At 38.2% G+C, this 19600-nt stretch overlaps 1 protein-coding gene across 2 annotated transcripts; it reads left to right on the forward strand.

The window, feature by feature from the left end:
- Nucleotides 1-297: 297 nt before the first annotated feature.
- On the forward strand, nucleotides 298-7592 carry CMTR2 (cap methyltransferase 2). Of its 2 annotated transcripts, none has more exons than XM_008521359.2 (2): nucleotides 298-593; nucleotides 4032-7592. In XM_008521359.2, the coding sequence occupies exon 2, from the start codon at nucleotides 4051-4053 to the stop codon at nucleotides 6355-6357; it is 2307 nt and encodes a 768-aa protein (XP_008519581.2). In that variant the 5' UTR covers nucleotides 298-593; nucleotides 4032-4050; the 3' UTR covers nucleotides 6358-7592. The 2 variants fall into 2 exon arrangements, with proteins under 2 accessions (XP_008519581.2, XP_008519582.2); XM_008521360.2 differs by having other exon boundaries at nucleotides 323-840.
- The last annotated feature ends 12008 nt before the right edge of the window (nucleotides 7593-19600 follow it).

Below are 19600 nucleotides of genomic sequence, written 5' to 3' on the forward strand. Positions count from 1 at the left end.
CCAGTTTGAACTCAACCTGTACTAGGAACTAACTTCCACCCAACAGCGCGGCAAAGCCTCCGGGGCCAGAGGCCAGGTGGGCGGAGCCAGCGTTTGCCCCGGTCTGCCCCGCTCCACCCACCTCTCCACTCTAGGGGGCGGGGCCAAAAGATGCTCCGTCTGCGCGCGCAGCTCCCGTTGCCATAGAGACCGCGGTGAGCAAGGTCGGCGCTTTCCAGCTCGAGTAGCCCGCAGAGAAGCAAGCTTAGGGAGCGAAGACGAGAGTCGGCGGCGTGCGTAACGTTGCCGCGTGACGCCAGCCCGGACGCGAGGCGCGTGCGCAGAGTGTGCCACGGCCCTTGGGCCACCCGGCGTTCGGCGGCGGCGGCGCGGCCTGGAGGTGGGCTGCCGCTTCCGGTGTGGCTCGTGCGGGGCCGGTCTTCCTTCCCGGCGTGCCACTTCCCTCACCTGTAGAGCACGTGCCGCAAACCCAAAGGAGCGACCGGCCCGGGAAGCAGCCCGGGGAGCGGAAGTGGAGAATGGCCCCCTCGAGTGAGGAGAGCGAGTGAAGCACCGCCTCTAGACTCTGGGGGCCGAGGTGGGCGTGAGCGAAGGTAATCCAGGCCCGGGCCTGAGCCCGGGCCTCCTTCGACCCTCCAGTGGGTGAGGCAGGGGCTGGGACCGAGCTTCCTCCGGGGAAGGGACCGGGCCGCTCGAATGGAGCTTGGGACTCACTTGCACCCGCTGAAATGAGATCTTGGGTGCCCCTGGCCCAAAGTGAAGCGCGGGGTCCACTCTATAGCTATTCTTTCCACCGTTGCTCGGAGGAGGAGATGGCGGAAATACTTCTAAAACTCCTTTGTAAGTGTTAATGGAGAGTTAACAACTGTTGAGATCTCGTGGGATTTGTGTTCTGCCCACGAAATTTGCAGGAATTGCCGTTGTGGCTTTGGGCTGGGGCCTACATGACTTCCTACTCGAGTCTGCAAGAGAAGAATGTTAATGCTGTCCCTCCTAGCAGGATTATGATGCTACAAAGCTCTATGGAGTGCTTAGTGAAAGGGACAGAGGAACACATACCAGAAACTTTTTCCTTAGATTCTGGAAACCACGTGCATTTTTTTTTCGTCGTGCATTGAAGTGCTGGAGTGAAGTTCAAGTGCATTATTTTGACTCGTATTCAGAACCTAATCAGAAGAGGGCCTTTTGTGCTAAATATGATATCCGTTCATTTATTCAATAAATACTGAGTGTTTACTGTGTACTAAGTGCTGTTTTAACCTCTTGGGATCATAAGTGAGTAAACAAAACAAAGATTCCAGCCCTGTGGAGCGTAGATTCTAGTTTGGGGAAGACAAATAATAAACAGTAAACATAAGTACGTAAATTATATGTTAGAAGGAAAAGAGTGCTGTGGAAAAAAGAAATAGAGCAGAGTCCTTACCTTTGCCTTTACTGTTGGTAATACAAGGTGCAGCTTTAGATTAGGATGTCAGGGGAGGCTCGACAGAGGAAGTTACACCTGAGTAGATACTTGAAGGTGGTGAGGGAGGTAGGTATGCAGATAACTGAGGGAAGAGTGTTCCAGGCAGAGGGACTGACCAGTGCCAAGACTTGCAGGTTGCAGTGTGCTTGGTGTCTTCAGTGAACAGTGGGAAAACCTGTGTGGCTGGAACAGAATGAGTAAGGGGGGAAGTAATAGAAAATCAGGTTAGGGATAGGGTGAGGCTGGAGGGCAGAAATCTTCCTGGGCCTGTAGGCTACTGTGAAGACTTTTGCATTTACATTTGAATGAAATGGGGACCCATTACACAGGTTAGAGCAGAGCAGCGACATAATGTAACTTGGGTTTTATAAGGTTAACTCTGGTCAGTGCGTTTCAGAATAGACTGTAGAAAGCCAGGACAGAAGCAAAGAGACCAGTTAGAAGGCTGTGGCGGTAATCCAGGAGAGAGTTGACAGTGTCTACAACCAGGAGACTGGTAGCTGGAGGTGGGAGAGAAGTGGTTGGATTCTGGGAATTTGATAGTAGGAAACAATGTTTGGATAAGTTGTGCGTTATTGATCTGAATGTTATTCAATAAACATAATTTATGTATAAATATATAATCTATGTAATTTTGGTCTGTGTACCACAAGTATGGTGAGGAAGAACAATGGAGTGTTTGAATCATTTTGATTGTTCTGATGTGAAGGTATTACCTATTAGCTTGGCTAAGATTTCTGAGCTTACCTACAGGCATTAATTAGTAGGTGAAGTCAATGTCTAAAATTAGACTTTCTTCAAAATAGAATATATTTGAGATCTAAACATAGTTGTAGTTTCCAGGAAGCATAGTGTGAATTAAAATTGAATAGCTTGTTGTAATAAACTTTGGTTTGCTTTTATTTACGGCTTTAGTGAATGTGAAAATGCCTCCCTTTTGCCTTCTTTCGGAAGTTTGTCTAAATATAGCTTCCAACAGTAAAAAAAAAAATTGATTTAAGGTAGGAATTAAGAGATTGATGGGTAATTGTGACTATTAACCACACTTTATGTGGAATTTGTAAATATACTGTGACAAACAGAAATGACTAAGAAGATACTTGTTACTTCAGGAAGCTTACAAGCCAGTAGACACACTTGTAAATAACTTAAAATATAAAACGATAAAAAACTGTGCAAAAAGAACAGTATAAAATAAATGCCAATAGGATAGTCTTCTGGATATTATTGTATTTATTGTGGCACTAGCTCACCGTTATTTCCCATCTTAATCATCAAACATTGGCTTTTTGTAGGATAGTGGTGTAGATGTCCTTTTTTGCATGTTTAACAGCTTTCGATTCTTTTTGAAAACTGATGTAGAATGCGTTGAAAATGCTAAATAAATGCAGAACTCATGAGCTGAAGCACATATTGATTGACATTGTGCTAAGTGCCATGTAATACTCATTGCTCTGTCTGCTGGAATTTAGAACTATTCCAAAAGTATGCCATTAAGCCGTGCATCTTTGTCTCGTATCCCTTTCCCATCCCAGTGGACCGTTGTTTTTGGTTTCTTAGGCAGTGTTAGAATGCAAAATGTAGGGTGACTGTTTGTTATTTATCTATCCAATAAGGATATTTCTTCAGTTTTAATAAGAACATTTAATAAGGATATTTAATAAGGATATTTCTTCAGTTTTAGTGGCAAGAAATAAAGTTTTATAGTGCAAATGTGGAGCCGTCTGACCGACCAGATGAGGCAGGGTCTGTAGTTTAGAGACATGCCAGCGTGAACTATAGGTCAGTTTCAGCACTGAGCAGGCTAACCAGTCAGTCAAGTCCACCACAGTTACCAGGCAGTATGGTGATGAGTGTCAGTTGATGGCCTAGAAAGGTGATTTGGTACCACCAAAGTGCGAGAGCATGAGATCTGGACAGGTGACATATTCAGCAGTCCTGGTAGGTAGGAAGTAGATGGTAGCAGAGAAGCCTGGTGGCAGGACCAGTACTGGGTTCAGGTGCAGGATCCTCTCCTGGAAGGACCTGAGATTCAGAGGGAGCTTAAAAAAAAAAAGCTAAAAATCACTTGTTAGAGCTTGATTACAGGTCGTGTTCAGGGATGAGTCTTAGTTTAAGGGTGTGTTCGGGGCCCTGTGGGTGGTGTCTCAGGCTGTGGGTAAAGGAGAACTTTGGGGAGGAGCTAGAAAGGTTACTGTGGTAATAAGAGCTCCCATTCACTGATGAAAATTCTTTGGTATATGCTTTTTATATGCTAGGATGTTTTATCCTCATCTAAAAAAAGGTCAATTTTTTTAAAATAAGAAACTGAGACTCAAAGATGCCAAGTAATTTGCCCAAGGTCACTTATTAAGATGTAAATAGCAGAGCTGGCATTTGAGCCCAGGTCTGTTGGATCTGGAAGCTGTTCCTCTTTCTTCCAGATTGCCTCTTTATGTAATGGAGTGTGCTGATCTTAGCCTTCCCATTTTCTGAGGTTTGTCATGAGTGTGATCCGATATGCTGTGGATGAGATTTCACTCACTAATAAATTTGATTCATTTAATTATGTGTTTTCTTTTTCTAGATTTTAATTTAATTTGAAAATGAGTAAGTGCAGAAAGCCACCACTGGGTTCAAGTCCTGAGACATTCAGCCCAGATGTTCTTGCTGACGTTGCTGAACTCTTTGCCAAGAAGTTTTCTTATGGCAAATCACTTAATAATGAGTGGCAGTTACCAGATGCTAGTGAGATTTTCACCTGTGACCACAAGGAATTTAATGCATTTCTTGATTTGAAGAACTCTCTAAATGAAGTAAAAAACCTACTGAGTGATAAGAAACTGGATGAATGGCATGAGCACACTGCTTTCACTAATAAAGCTGGAAAAATAATTTCTCATGTGAGAAAATCTGTGAATGCCGAACTTTGCACGCAAGCATGGTGTAAGTTTCATGAAATTTTGTGGAGCTTTCCACTTATTCCACAGGAAGCTTTTCAGAATGGAAAACTGAATACTCTCCACCTTTGTGAAGCCCCTGGAGCTTTTATAGCTAGTCTCAATCACTACTTAAAATCCCATCGACTCCCCTGTGATTGGAGTTGGGTGGCTAATACTCTGAATCCATACCATGAAGCAAATGACAATCTTATGATGATTATGGATGACCGACTTATTGCAAATACTTTGCGTCAGTGGTATTTTGGTCCAGATAACACCGGTGATATCATGACTTTGCAATATCTGACTGGACTGCAGAATTTCGTAAGCAACATGGCTACCATTCACTTGATCACTGCGGATGGGAGTTTTGATTGCCAAGGAAATCCAGGCGAACAAGAAGCTTTAGTCTCTTCTTTACATTACTGTGAAGTTGTCACTGCTCTGATGACTCTTGGAAATGGTGGCTCTTTTGTTCTAAAGATGTTTACTTTGTTTGAACATTGTTCCATAAACCTGATGTACCTGCTAAACTGTTCTTTTGACCAAGTCCACGTTTTCAAACCTGCTACTAGCAAGGCAGGAAACTCAGAAGTATATGTGGTATGTCTCCACTATAAGGGAAGAGAGGCAGTCCATCCTCTGTTATCTGAGATGGTGCTGAATTTTGGTCCTGAAATGACCAGGAAAGCTCTCTTTTCCCATCATGTGATTCCCGAATCTTTTCTTAAAAGACATGAGGAATGTTGTGTGTTCTTTCATAAATACCAGCTAGAGACTATTTCTGAGAACATTCGTCTGTTTGAGTGCATGGGGATAGGGGAAGAAGCAAAGCTGAATAATTTAAGGGACTGTGCTGTTCAGTACTTCATGCAAAAGTTTCAATTGAAACCTCTTGCCAGAAATAAATGGTTAGTAAAAAAATCTAATATTGGTTGTAGTACAAATACAAAATGGTTTGGGCAGAGGAACAAATATTTTAAAACCTATAATGAAAGGAAAATGCTGGAAACCCTTTCATGGAAAGATAAGGTGGCCAAAGGATACTTTAACAGTTGGGCTGAAGAACATGCTGCATATCATCCTGGGCAGTGTTCTCTTTTAGAAGGGACCGCTTCTGATTGTGAGTGTCTGTTATGGCATATTTTAGAGGGAAAGAAACTGCCAAAGGTAAAGTGTTCTCCTTTCTGCGATGGTGAAATTTTAAAGACTCTTAATGAAGCAATTGAAAAGTCATTAGGAGGAGCCTTGAATTTGGATTCCAAGTTTAGGGCAAAACAGCAGTATTACTGTTCTTGTCACATTTTTTCTGAAGAACTGATATTTTCTGAGTTGTTTAGCCTTACCAAGTGCCTTCAGGATGACCAGGTTGTAGAACCTAGTAACCGAGTAAAGTGCCTGCTCGTGGGTTTTCCAACTCGCTCTGACTTCCAAATGCATATACCATTGGAAGTTCGACTCCTGGAATCAGCTGAACTCATGACTTTTAGCTGTTCATTGCTTCATGATGGAGACCCAACTTACCAGCAGTTATTTTTGGACTGCCTTCTACATTCATTGCAGCAGCTGCATACAGGAGATGTTATGATTTTGCCTGTGCTTTCTTGTTTTACAAGGTTTATGGCTGGTTTGATCTTTGTACTCCACAGCTGTTTTAGGTTCATCACATTTTCTTGTCCCACATCCTCTGAACCCCTGAAGACCTGTGCAGTCCTGCTATGTGTTGGTTATCAGGACCTTCCAAATCCAGTTTTCCAGTATCTGCAGAATGTGAGTGACTTGTTGAGTGCTCTGCTGAACGCTGATGCTCCGGAGCAGGTTTTAGAGTTTGTGCCAATGGAGGTGCTCCTTAAGGGGGCACTGCTTGATTTTTTGTGGGATTTGAATGCTGCCATTGCTAAAAGGCATTTGCATTTGATTATTCAAAGAGAGAGAGAAGAAATTATCAGCAGCCTTCAGTTAGGAAATTGAACTTGTCCTTCCTGAGATTTAACTTTATGGCTTTATACAGTTTCCATTGTTACTGCATCCTTTTGCTGTTAATTTAAAACCTTTCATTTGGGGGAAAGGTCAACTTTTGGTTGTTTAAAGTCTTATTATTTCTGGAGAACCATCTGCTAGTTCTGATCTCTAGGATATATCTTCACACACAGGCATGGAATTTTCCATGTGATGGAATCTACGCAGTGATGATATTCAACCTCAAACATGAGATGGGTGTATGTGCTTGCGGTGGACACACCCATGCTTGCCTATGCAGTTTAGTTGGTCTTATTTATCTGCTTAAGATTTGCACCTGTGTGCCTTCATTCAGATTAGATTTTTCTTCCAACTAATTTCTTCCCAATGGCTAATGCTGTTAATGAGTTGATAGACATCTTTGATGAAAGGAGGTGAGCCACTCCTCAGCAGCACTGATTTCCTTTAACACTGACCATGTCAGTTATGGATTCGGAGAACTCATCTTGCCAGTTTTCTTTGTATTTGCCACTCATTGCCTTTAGGCCATTGACCCAATTTACTGTTATCGTTCAAATAAAGCTCGTGTGCTGTTAAATGAATATTTTACTGACCACAACCATCCAACCAGACAGCATATCAGGACAGCTTCAAACCAAAGATCATGTTTAAAACAATGAAAAGTTACTGTGTGTAATACACTCCTGTATCATGAAAAGCTTCATCTAGCAATGGTGTAGTCATTTTTAACTTCCAGGAACTAATCTTTGAACCGAAAGATTTTTTAAATTGTAAAATAATGTTTGTGCTTTCATATTGGGGACATGAATGTGATGAATGTAGTGAATACTGAAGAAAAATTTTTACACTTTCAGAATGATGGTTTAGCATTTAAAATTTTTTAATTGTTACTAATTTCTTTTTTTAATGTGAAAGTAGGACTTTACCCAAAGTTAACCATGAGATGGTTATTGTATCAGTTGTTTGATTTCTTTTGAATTATATGTATTTGACAGTGTAAATGAGGTTTTCTGACAAACTGTTAAGCAAATCTTCATTACTTTGAAATTCCACAAAGTGGAGAATATTTATATTCTCATGTGTGCATTTTAGACATTTTTGTTAGTTATATGGAAAAAATGTATTCTCTGATGTATTTGGTTGATAAATATTAATCTGGATTTTTTTCATGTTCTTTGCTATTTTGAGTTCCATTATAGATTCATGAATAAAGTCATTAGCAGAGAGATTTTGTGTTCATCTTTTTTAAAGAGAATCATGGGGAAAGTTAAAAATATAACTTGGAAACAGATTTTTTTTAAAGGAAGGTTTGAGTGGGAGTTAATGTTCCTTCATTTCCTCTGATTTGTATTCATTAAAATTTAGTCCTTAATATTGTAATATTTATGGAAGCTCTACTTTGGGAAAGAAATTGAATACTTAAAGGAGAGAGGAGGGAGGGGAGATTTGGTCCTGGCCAGGGAGGGTGCGGAGGCCCGGAGGTACATTTCTGAGAGAAATGTGGTTTCCTACTGGTGACTTTATGGAGACAGTTCCAGTTGTATAATGAGAGAAGTCTGGTAGGAAATTGCTTACGGAGAGGAAAAACCACTCTGGGGAAACCATTTTGTGCTTAATATTCTTTATATCTTGGCTAGCTTAGTCCAATATAATGACACAGTTTATTTTTACTTATTTAGCCTTTTGATTAGAATGAAGTTGAAACCCTTTCCATTAAGCCCCTCAAATAAGTATCGAATGCTTAGTTTTTCAACACTAGTCTATGTTGGAATATATAACCTACTGGTGTATGCTAGAACATATTTTGGTCTTTAACCTGGCTTTTGGAGTCAGTTGCCGTTCATGCAATTTATTGGATTCACGTTTGCTTTAGAGGTGGGTGACTTGAGAAAGGTTCAGATTGAACTAGATGTTGATGACAGGTAACAGTGATTTATAGGAATTTCTCTTTGAGAAAAAGGGGAGGAAAAATGTTATCCAAAAAATGAATGAAAAAGTAGAGGACAGTAAGAGATGGTTTGTATAGTTTATCAAGGTAGTTACTGTTCTTTAAAAACATTTTTGTATATATCTTGCAAGTTTTAACCTAATTGTGATGCTTTTTGGAAAGAATTTTTAATAGCCAGAAAATTTAAATTTCACATATTTCTTCTTAAAAGAAGAAATATGTTTCTTAAAAAACTTAGTTGAGAATGAGGTCTTATAAATTTAATTTCTTCAATATTAATTTTCTCCCTTAGAAAAAAGTCAGTTTTATATTTTAATGGGGGGCTTTTGTATATTATCCTAATGTTACTTAAATATTTAAATACGTTGAAAATACCTTTTATAAAATAAATTTAAAATCCAAGTTTGTGAACTTTACTCTCTCTTTAAAGTATATTGTTTAAAAAGATTTACATTAAAAATTTTTTTTATGGGGCCAGACCAGTGGCAGAGTGGTTAAGTTTGCATGCTGCACTATGAGGGCCTGGGTTTGTGGGTTTGGATCCCTGACGTGAACCTACATCGTTATACTGTGGTGGCGTCCTACATACAAAAAATAGAGGAAGATTGGCACAGATGTTAGCTCACCGACAATCTTCCTCAAGCAAAAAGAGGAAGATTAGTAACAAATGTTAGCTCAGGGCCAGTCTTCCTCACCAAAATAAAAACAAGAAAGAAAAGGAATCTCTTTTACTCCAGAGATCTTGGAATGGAATGTAGGAAGCAAGATTAAGATATTAGAAGAGTTAAAAAAAAACATGTTTATTAGTATTTTGTTATTTTACTTATCTGTGATGAGAATACCAAGTGTTTAAAAATATTTAAACCTTATCTTTCATTTCCAGATGAGATCATTAATTGAATAGTTTTTAAATTAGTTACAGTGCTGCGGTATGGGTATATAAAATCAGTTAATCCCTCACCTTTTTGGAAATGGAAATGTTGATTATAAACTCAACCAAAATCTTATTTTCCACATTTAAATACTTTTCACTGATTTTAAAAAAAAGGGAACACTGATATTTCATTTAGTGTATTTTGTTTTCTAAGATAAAAGTAAGAAATAGGACATTTTTAGTTTTGTTTCAGTTTTTTAAATTGCTTTAAACTGATTATTTTGTAAAAACGGTACATACTTGTAAAGATTTTAACAAAAGATTTTCTGTTAATGTTATGTTCTAAAAAATAACACTTATTAATTACACTGGTACAATTAGGCTTTATTTAAATATCTTGTGATCTAATACAATTTGAGCAGAACAGGCTTAATATAAATATTATTCTCTGGTAAAATGAAAAATTATATATTGATGGTACAGATATGCAAGGCTTGCCTGAAAATTCATTTAATATATAGTTACTGTTGAAAAGAGAGACTCAATTATTTGATAATAGGCCTCCCCACCTTTTTTTTTTTAAGTGCATTAAAACTAATTTCAGGCTGATTTTAGCAGCAGAACTAGCAATACAATTTAAATATTCCCTAATGAATTTCTATTTGGATGGTAACCATTTTTTAAGATTGGCCTAATGGCCAAGTAGCAGGTAAAATAAAAGCTTGATACTATATATAGTTAGTTCATAATATGTAGGTGTGTTTTAGGGCATGTAATTAAAACAATACTCAATAAATTTATAATGAATTGTTGCTCATTTTGAGCTTCTAATCAATGCATTCTTTAGTTAGTTTATATAAAATAGCGATGTTTGAATAGGGAGTTCTTTTTTACCCCCCATTCCATTTTTTCTTTTTTCTTAGTTTTGGCTAATACAGAAGAGTTGATACTGGAATGTTTTGGAAAGAGGTGAAGCTGCTTTATGACCACAGATCCGTGAAGATGCCAGCTGTTTTTTATTAGTGAAAGTATTTAGAAATTATCTGTTACTGAGCATAGGTTAGTCTTTAATTTCACTCAACTGAAAATTTTATTTAAAGGTCTCATCTACTCGTGTTCACATATAGGTTGTGTACTCATTACACATTGTACCCCTGATAGTGTTTCTCTAATTTTTTTGAAATCTTGATCTTGATGTCTTTCCAGAGTGTCTTAATAGATGAACTAGGTGTAATCACTCTGTGTTCATTTATACCAAGTGCAGTAGCATCAGTTTAGCCTGTTACTGGACACTATAATTTCATACTGCAGCCACATTGTTGATTTGTGGCTTGAATTTGTTGTGATATAATTTAAGGGAAATATTTGCAGAGGTTTTTTCCTAAACTACTTGCGTACATTATGCTGACAAGCCACTATTATTAAAGATTCTACAGATCTTTGTGGATAAGCATATTTGATTTACATGCATATCTCCATCTTTTTGCTTTTTAAGATTGCGCTTCAACACCAAATGATTTTACTCAGCAAGACAGATGTGCTTTCACTGTCTCGACTTTTAGAGAGTTTCTATTGTGTTTCCAGTAAATTCTAGGATTGAAAAATTAGTCTGCGTACTAGAGTAGCTGAGAAAATTCAGAACAAGTGCAAACATCCTAGTGAATTTTTTTTATTAGGGTAAGCATCATTCTTGCAACCATCCAATAACCCCAGTAATATTAATCTTCCTGGAGCTATTGCATTTGCTGCTTGTATCGTTCAACTTGAGCATTACTTTAAGCAATCATATATTGTTCTTTTTTTTCCCCCTCCACTCGTTTATTTTCTGGCCTGAATTATAAACTGAAGGGCAAGGCACTGCAATGTATACTTATTTTACATCCCATATTGTCAATATAGGTGTCTACAGAATACATTTGATTTTGTTTTTTATTATAAAAAACCTTGAAACATACACAAAATTAAAATCACGTAACAGCCCCCATGTACCCTCACCCAGGTTCCATAGCTATCGACATTTTTGCTGGACTTGTTTTAGCCTCCTACACTTTTTTTCTTGGAATATTTTAAAGCAAATTCATGAAATATCTCTTAACAGATAAGGGCTTTATCACACCTAACAAAATTAATATCCAATACTTAGTCCATGTTTAAATTTTCCAGTTTGTCGCAAAAATGCCTTTTTACAGTTAATTCAAATAAGGATCCAAATAAGTTTCACACATTGCATTTACTTAATATGTCTGAAGTCCCTCAGTCTGGGAAGAGCCCCTCTCCCCATTCTCCAGTCCCAACTTTCTCTTTTCCATGCTGTTTGAACTGTCCTGCAGTTTTCCACATTCTGGATTTGGCTGATTATTTTATCTTTTAACTTGTATTTCTATGCCACATATTTCCTATAAATTGGTAGTTAGATCTAGAGGATTGATTACTCTTGGCAAGAATATTCTGTAAGTGGTGTGTACTTCCTTTTTTTTTTTTTTTTTTTTTTTATCACATCAGGCAGCACAAAATGGCTAGTTGCCGCCTCTCAGTGACATGAGGGTTAATCGGAGGTTCAGATGTCAACCATTTTATACACTAAGTTTTCTATCAGTCTTTCACTTACTAGTTTTAGCATCTGTTGAATATTGATACTTAGCTGTATTTATTAGCAGTTGCAAATTAGTGATGTTCTATGTTTCTTCTGTATTGTACTTTATAACACATATTTGTACATATAACATATTTGAAGTCATCGACTGTTTTTTCTGAAATAGTTTGTTCATGGAAAGCTGGAGAAATACGTAATTTTTAAAAACATTTGATCACTTTTCACAAAAGTAATTTGGTGTCTTAGCAACCTCCAAAGGTGACTGGTGAGACTTTTTTGCTGTAGTTTTTCAACTCTCTTTAGGAAGTCCTGCATGGTTATATATTTGATGCCCTTCAGTCAATTACAGCTCTTGTTCTGACTTGATGCTGAAGTTAACCTGTTTTGGTGTGGGTTGGGGAAGGGCTCCTTCAAGTTGATACCTATGTCATTTTTACATATTTCAAACAGTCTTTGATAGCTTCCACACTTTCTGGCACAACATGTGCCAGTTTCATCTTGTGTATTTTTATGCCCAGACCTGACATCATCCCGACCTTAGTGGAAATGTCTGAAGCACAGTGGTTCTCAAACTTTTTGGTCTCAAGACCCCTTTACTTTCTTAAAAATTATTGAGGAATCCAAACAGGTTTGGTTTGTGGAAGTTATATCTGTTGATATTTTCCATATCAGAAATTAAAACAGAAAAATTTTAGGTTTATTAAGATAATGATAAAACCATTATGTGCTAACATAAATATTTTTTGTGAAAAATAATTTCCAAAACAAAATTTAGTGAGAAGCATCATTTACATTTTTGCAAATCTTTTTTTCTTTACAGTAGAAGACAGTTAGATTCTCATCTTTTTTTTTTTTCACATTCAATCTGTTGCAATACATTGTTTAGCTTGAAGTACTTAAGAAAATCTGGTTTCACATAGATATGTAGTTAGAAGAGGGAGGAGTATTTTAATGACCTTTTCAGGTAGTTGTGGGTATTCTGTGATACTACTCCAAAACTTGACAGGTGATAGTTTCTTAAAAATTTTCTAAAATTCTAATTTTTGCTTACATGCTTGAATTTTATCGTGAAGACAAAGATTGTCAGTTGTTTTCCTTGAAGTGACTGCTCACTTTATTCATTTTTGAGGAAGTATTTGTCAGATGCTCAAGTCTGAATAACTATAGTTTGTCTGCCAGTTGTTCCTTAAAGTAAAAATGGTGTTCCATGAAAAATGCACAACTTGAGTTTGCAACTCAGTCGCACAGATGCTTTTCCTGGAGACAGCCACCCGACTTCGATATGCAGCGGAAGTGCTTTATCTCCCCATTTCTTCACCCAGAAGATTAAAGATATGTATTCCAGGGTCCACACTTAATAAAATTAATCATCAAGGATATTCATAAGTAAAAATGGCTTTTTTACCTCACCATGAAGCTTCTTAAGTGGCTTAAGCTCCTGAACTCTCCCAGAGCCATTTTGGTTCATGGCTGGTGTCTGTTGGCTGTTCTTTGCAGGGGGACAGAGGCTGGAGTATCCACTCTGCCATCTTGATGATGTCACTCTCTCATTCAGCCCTTTAAAAATCTCATTCTATTGTCTTCTAGCTTCCATGGTTTCCAACAAGATGACTGTAATAGTTTTTATGTTTATTTCTCTTTAGTGATGTCTTTTGTTTCCCTTTGGCTGCCTTCAAGATTTTCTCTTTGTTTTCTTTTTTCAAAAGTTGAATATGATTTGTCTGTCTCTGGCTTGGATATTTGTCTTGGTTGGTGGTTTAGATCTGTAGTTTGATGTAAGCCATTAATTTTGGAAATTCTTAGCCAGTATCTCTTCAGATATTTATTATACCCTATTCTATGTCTGTTTTTTCTTTCTGGAATCCTAATTGCGCATCTGTTAGATCATTTGATGTTGTCCTACAGTTCCTTTTTTTACTCTTTTTTTTCTCTTTGTCTTTTATTTTGGATATTTTCAAGTTTGCTGATTCTTCTCTTTCCTTTCTTAAGTCTGCTGATGAGCCTGTCGATGACAATCTTGTTCTCCATTACCAGGTTTTTCATTTCTAGCATCTTCGTTTAATTTTTCTTACAGTGTCTCTATCTTTCTGCTGAAGTTATTCATCTGACAAATGAGTATTGTTCAATTTTTCCATTGGAGCATTTGACATATTTTTCATAGTTATTTTAAATTCCCCATCTGATAGCTCCAACATCTGTGTTATATATGAGTCTGGTTCTGTTTATGGTTTTAGTTTCTTGGCATTGTGGGTTTTTTCCCTTGCTTTTTTGTTACACCACATCCCTAGAGATTTTTTTTTTTATAGGGGAGATGGAGAAGAATAATGTGGGCAGGGCCCTATGGCCTCCCTGCAGCAGCTGCTCTTCCCCTTTCCTAAGCCTGTACCATGAGGAATGCTTTTGCAGGACTCTTGCCCTCATTTTTTGTGAGTACCCATTGGAATCCATAGAGAAGGAAGCCTGTGAGTGCTGTGGACTCCCCCGATATAAGCAGCCTTTAAGGCTCCATACTCTGTCGCCAGCCAATACTCAGTCTCCGGCAATTTATTAGCAATTCTAGGTGAATACTTCTTACCAATGTTCAGCTGCCCCAAGTAAATACTGCTTACAGTCCATGTCTCCTTGCAGGCACTTGTCTCTTCTCAGATTTGGGGCTGGTTGGTGTTTCCTCAACTTCAACTCTTTGATGGATCCAGGAAAAGTCATTAACTTGCAGTTTGTTCAACTTTTTTTTTAATTGTTAGAATGGGAGTGACATTCTTTCTCTTTTCCAGCTCTCTGTACCCAAGTAAAAACTAGAAACCTGATCCTCTTTTTTTAACCCCCAGTATCTCTACTGGCAGGGTGACTATTTGTCCTGGTTTACAGGAGTATAATTATTAATAGCATCCCCCTTTCACTGAAGAGTTTCTTCATTTGAACGATAAGTTCTATGATTGCTGTGTCCTTGAAAATATTACATAATGAGGTTTCACCAGGAGCATATGTTAAATTTGGATGGGTTTGCTTACCCTGGATAAAAATCAACTATTGAAGGTCATTTTGGTGATATTCGAGAGGACATGAGAAGAAAAGGTGTAAACGAAAGACACATCAACCAAATCCAATGTGTAGACTTTGTTTGGATCCTGTTACAGCCCAAAAGAATTTTATTTTAGACAATCAGGGACATTTGACATGGGCTAGGTGTTAGAAGATATTAAAGAATTATCATTTTGATAAGTGTTACAATGATGTTATAGTTATGTTTTTAAAACCTCATTTATCAGAAATAAATTCTGACATATTTGGAGGTGAAATGGTATGACAGTGGGAATTTAAAGATACACAAAAACAAAAAAAAAGTGAGAGAAATGTGATTAGATAAGAATGACAAAATTGATAATTACTGAAGCTAGGAATTCATTATCTTATTATTTCATCTTTTAAAATATTTTTGTCAGTTTCCATAATAAAAACTTTCAAAAAGAGAACAAGGGGCTGGCCCCGTGGCCGAGTGGTTAAGTTTGCGTGCTCCACTTCGGCGGCCCAGGGTTTCACCGGTTTGGATCCTGGACGTGGACATGGCACCGCTCAACAAGCCATGTTAAGACGGCATCCCACGTGCCACAACTAGAAGGACCCACAACTAAAAATATACAACTATGTACCAGGGGGTCTTGGGGAGAAAAAGGAAAAATAAAATTAAAAAAAAAAAAGAATATAATCATGAACCTATTTCTTAAAAAAATAAAAATGGTAAATATGCTACAATTTAAACTGGTGAAGGTGAATTTTTCTTGTGGCGGATGAAGGGCCAGGCAGCCATGCCTAGAAGTTCATGTGAAAACTTCCCGTGCTTCAGCGGTTGTTTAGCCAACCAGATGATCTGTGATATGATAATTACAGGGTGAAAAGAGGTGAAGTGCCATGGTTTCAATGCAGTTCAGTCCTGCAGACCTATGCTGCATCTGGAGGAGGGAGGGCACCTTGCAGATGTCTTACTAATTGTGACTCAACTTAGTGTCTATTTTGTGCAGGCCTACCTTAGACAGGAGACACTCTGCTTTTCTTCCCTTTTATCCAGGTTCTCACTGTCTCTTCATTCTTCCCTGTTCATCATATAGAGAGACAAATGCCTTGGGATGTGGGGTAACAAAGCTAGAAAGTCCATGGGGGCAAGGACTGTTCAGTGTTCTGGACAGTGAATGGTACACCTAGTACCATTACCGGCACATAAAAGACATTAAATAAATATTTAATGAAGAAATGAATGAATAAATTCACATTTACTGCTTGTCACATAGAAGGAACCTAATAAATATGGTATTTGTTGAATTGTGAGTGACAGAATCAAAAAAAGAATTTTAGAGTCCATGTCTATTTAGTGCTAGGCCTCTTCAAAGTCTTTGAAAGATGTCCAGATGAACAGAATCAGCCAATGTGATGTCTGTGAACAGGCAAGAGAAGCCAGAATGAAGTACAGCTTCATTTAAAACGAAAAGAACAATACAGTTACATACATGCCACCTTTCTTTCAAATATGTTCACAGAGAAGACAATGATTTTCTCCTCCCCTCTAAGAGTCCTCATGCTATAGTTCTGCAAAGAAATCAGGAGACTTTGTAATATCCTGCCCACAAAAAGTTGGAATGACAGGTACCCTTAAATAAACAGGTGTAATTAATCATGATGCTGCTTGTTTTGATGAGCATGCAAGAGTGACAAGTTAATAATAAATCTACAGCTCATACAGGGAAGGAGGGTAAGGAGGTGCTGTGGTTTAATTTACATCTTTGGAAGGCACCGAAGATTTAATAATCTCCCTGCCTCATGCATCAAGCTAATACCCCTGAGGCAGAAAAGCAAAACATTTTAAACTTTTAATATGAGAAGCAATAAAATCCTGTCTCTGGTCACAGATAAATTGAGTTTCTGGTGGTCTCAATGGAACCCTAGTGTGCATGATTTATTCAGATTCCATAGCTGCTCAGGACCCCTGGGAACCTTGGCTGCAAAACCAGGCAAGCTAGGAGCACCATGGGAATTGCCAATGTAATCAGAAGGTCTAGACACAGGGCAGTGACTGATTTTACCTTAGATCTATCCAATAATTCATTTCACCTTCTATGTCGTCTAAAAATAGATTATGGAATACAAATATATGTGAATTTGAGATTCAGTTCTAAATGATTGCTTTTAGTTGGAATTATAACCGACTCTCTGCTTATGTAGTACTTGTCCTTAAAAGATTAAAAGCTGTTTTGAAGTTTTTACTTTCTTTTTTTTTTTAACATTGGCCCTGAGCTAACATCTGTTGCCAATCTTCCTCTTTTTTTTTTCTTTTCTCCCCAAAACTCCAGCACATAGTTGTATATCATAGTGGTACGTCATTCTAGTTCTTCTATGTGGGATGCCACCACAGCATGGCTTGATGAGTGGTGCATAGATCTGCGCCCAGGATCTGAACTGGCAAACCCCAGGCCACCAAACGGGAGTGTGTAAATTTAACCACTCAGCCACTGGGCCAGTCCCAAAGTTTTTACTTTCTAAGTGTAGGATTTTAACCTGGCTAGAGAAACTGGAATACAGAAGGGGAAAATAACCCTTCATGGCAAAAAGAGTGATTTCTGAAACCTAAGCAAGTTTTAGATTTCCAGCTCTTGACTTCCAAGCAGCTAAGCTATGAGATGTATTGAACGCATTAATTTGGAAAACTGTCCCCTTATTGATACTAATATAGAAAATATCATCTTCCTTGTTTAAAAAGTAGGCTATGATTGTCTTAGAGAAAGAGGGAGGTAGAGTTATGTGCATTTGCAGTACAGTAGTTCCTCCTTATCTGTGGTTTCACTTTCCATGGTTTCAGTTACCCGCAGTCAACCACAGTCTGAAAATATTAAATGGAAAGTTCCAGAAATAAACAATTCATAAGTTTTAAATTATGTGCATATCTGAATAGCATGATGAAATCTCGCACCATCCTGCTGTGCCCCACGAGGGATGTGAATCATCTCTTTATCCAGCGCATCCACACTGTAGACACTACCCGCCCGTTAATCACTTAGCCGTCTTGGTTAGCAGATTGACTGTCACTGTATTGTAGTGCTTGTGTTCAAGTAACCCTTATTTTACTGAATAAGAGCCCCAAAGCACAAGAGTGGTGATGCTGGCAATTTGGATATACCAAAGAGAAGCCATAAAGCGTTTCCTTTAAGTGAAAAGGAGAAACTTCTCAACTTATTAAGGAAAGAAAAAATATCTTATACTGAAGTTGCTGGGATCTACAGTGAGAACAAATCTTCTATCTGTGAAATCATGCAGGAGGAGAAAGAAATTCATGCTAGTTTTGCTGTCGCACTTCAAACTGCAAAAATTGTGGTTACAGTGTGTGTTAAGTGCTTTGTTAAGATGAAAAAGGCATTAAATTTCCAGGTAGAAGACATGAACAGAAAACGTGTTCTGATTGACGGCAGCCTGTTGCACCAGAAATCATTGAGCCTGTACAAAGACTTCAGCAAGGGGTCCCCTGAAACGAGTGACATCAAGCCATTTACTGCAAGTAAGGGATGGTTACACAGATTCAGGAATAGGTTTAGACTGAGAGAGACCACATTCACGTAACTTTTATTACAATATATTGTTATAATTGTTCTATTTTATTGTGAGTGACAAGCATATCTTGCTTTATTGTGCTTCACAGATGTTGTGTTTCTTACAGATTGAAGGTTTATAACAACTTTGTGGGGCAAGTCTGCTGTTGCCATTTTTTCAACAGCATTTTCTCACTTCATGTGTCTGTGTCACAGTTTGGTAATTCTCGCAATATTTCAAACTTTTTTATTATTACTATATTTTTTATGGTGCTCTGTGACCAGTGACTTTGATGCTACTATTGTAATCGTTTTGGGGCGCCGTGAGCTGCACCCGTAGAAGACAGTGAACTTAATCAGTAAGTGTCGTGTGTTCTGACTCTTCCACTCACTGGCCATTCCCCTGTCTCTCTCCCTCTCCTTGTGCCTCCCTATTCCCTGAGACAGAACAATATTGAAATTAAGCCAGTTAAACCAACCCCACGGCATATAGTAGTGAAGCTAGCAAAAGTCAACGACAAGGAGAAAATAGTAAGGATAGCCAGGCAAAAGAAACTAACCTACAAAGGAACCCCCATCAGGCTATCAGCAGATTTCTCAGCAGAAACTTTACAGGCTAGAAGAGAGTGGAATGATATATTCAATAATCTGAAGGACAAAAACCTACAGCTGAGAATTCTCTACCCAGCGAAAATATCCTTCAAATACGATGGAGAAATAAAAACTTTCCCAGATAAACAAAAGTTAAGGGAGTTCATTGCCACAAAACCTCCTCTTCAGGAAATCCTCAGGAAAACCCTCATTCCTGAAAAATCCAAAAAAGGAAAGGGGCTACAAAACCAAGAGCAGAGGAGATAAGTAGAAGGACAACAACAGAGAGTAGCAGCTCTACATCAGAACAGATTAAACCATGGGACGAGAAACAAAGGAAATTGAAGAAAACCGGAAAACAAGACATAAAATGGTAGTGGTAGGCCCCCACATCTCAATAATCACTCTAAATGTAAATGAATTGAACTCCCCAATCAAAAGACACAGAGTGGCAGGATGGATCAAAGAACAAGAACCAACAATATGCTGCCTCCAGGAAACACACCTCAGCCCCAAAGACAAACACAGACTCAGAGTGAAGGGATGGAGAACAATACTCCAAGCTAATAATGAACAAAAGAAAGCAGGTGTCGCTATACTAATATCAGACAAGGTAGACTTCAAAGCAAAACAGATAAAGAAAGACAAAGAGGGAC

This window comes from Equus przewalskii, chromosome 3 (genome assembly GCF_037783145.1).
Source record: "Equus przewalskii isolate Varuska chromosome 3, EquPr2, whole genome shotgun sequence".
NCBI lineage: Eukaryota > Metazoa > Chordata > Mammalia > Perissodactyla > Equidae > Equus > Equus przewalskii.

Coding starts and splice junctions, on each gene's coding strand:
- CMTR2 (XM_008521359.2), top strand. CDS start 4,051: ATGAGTAAGTGCAGAAAGCCACCACTGGGTTCAAGTCCTGAGACATTC.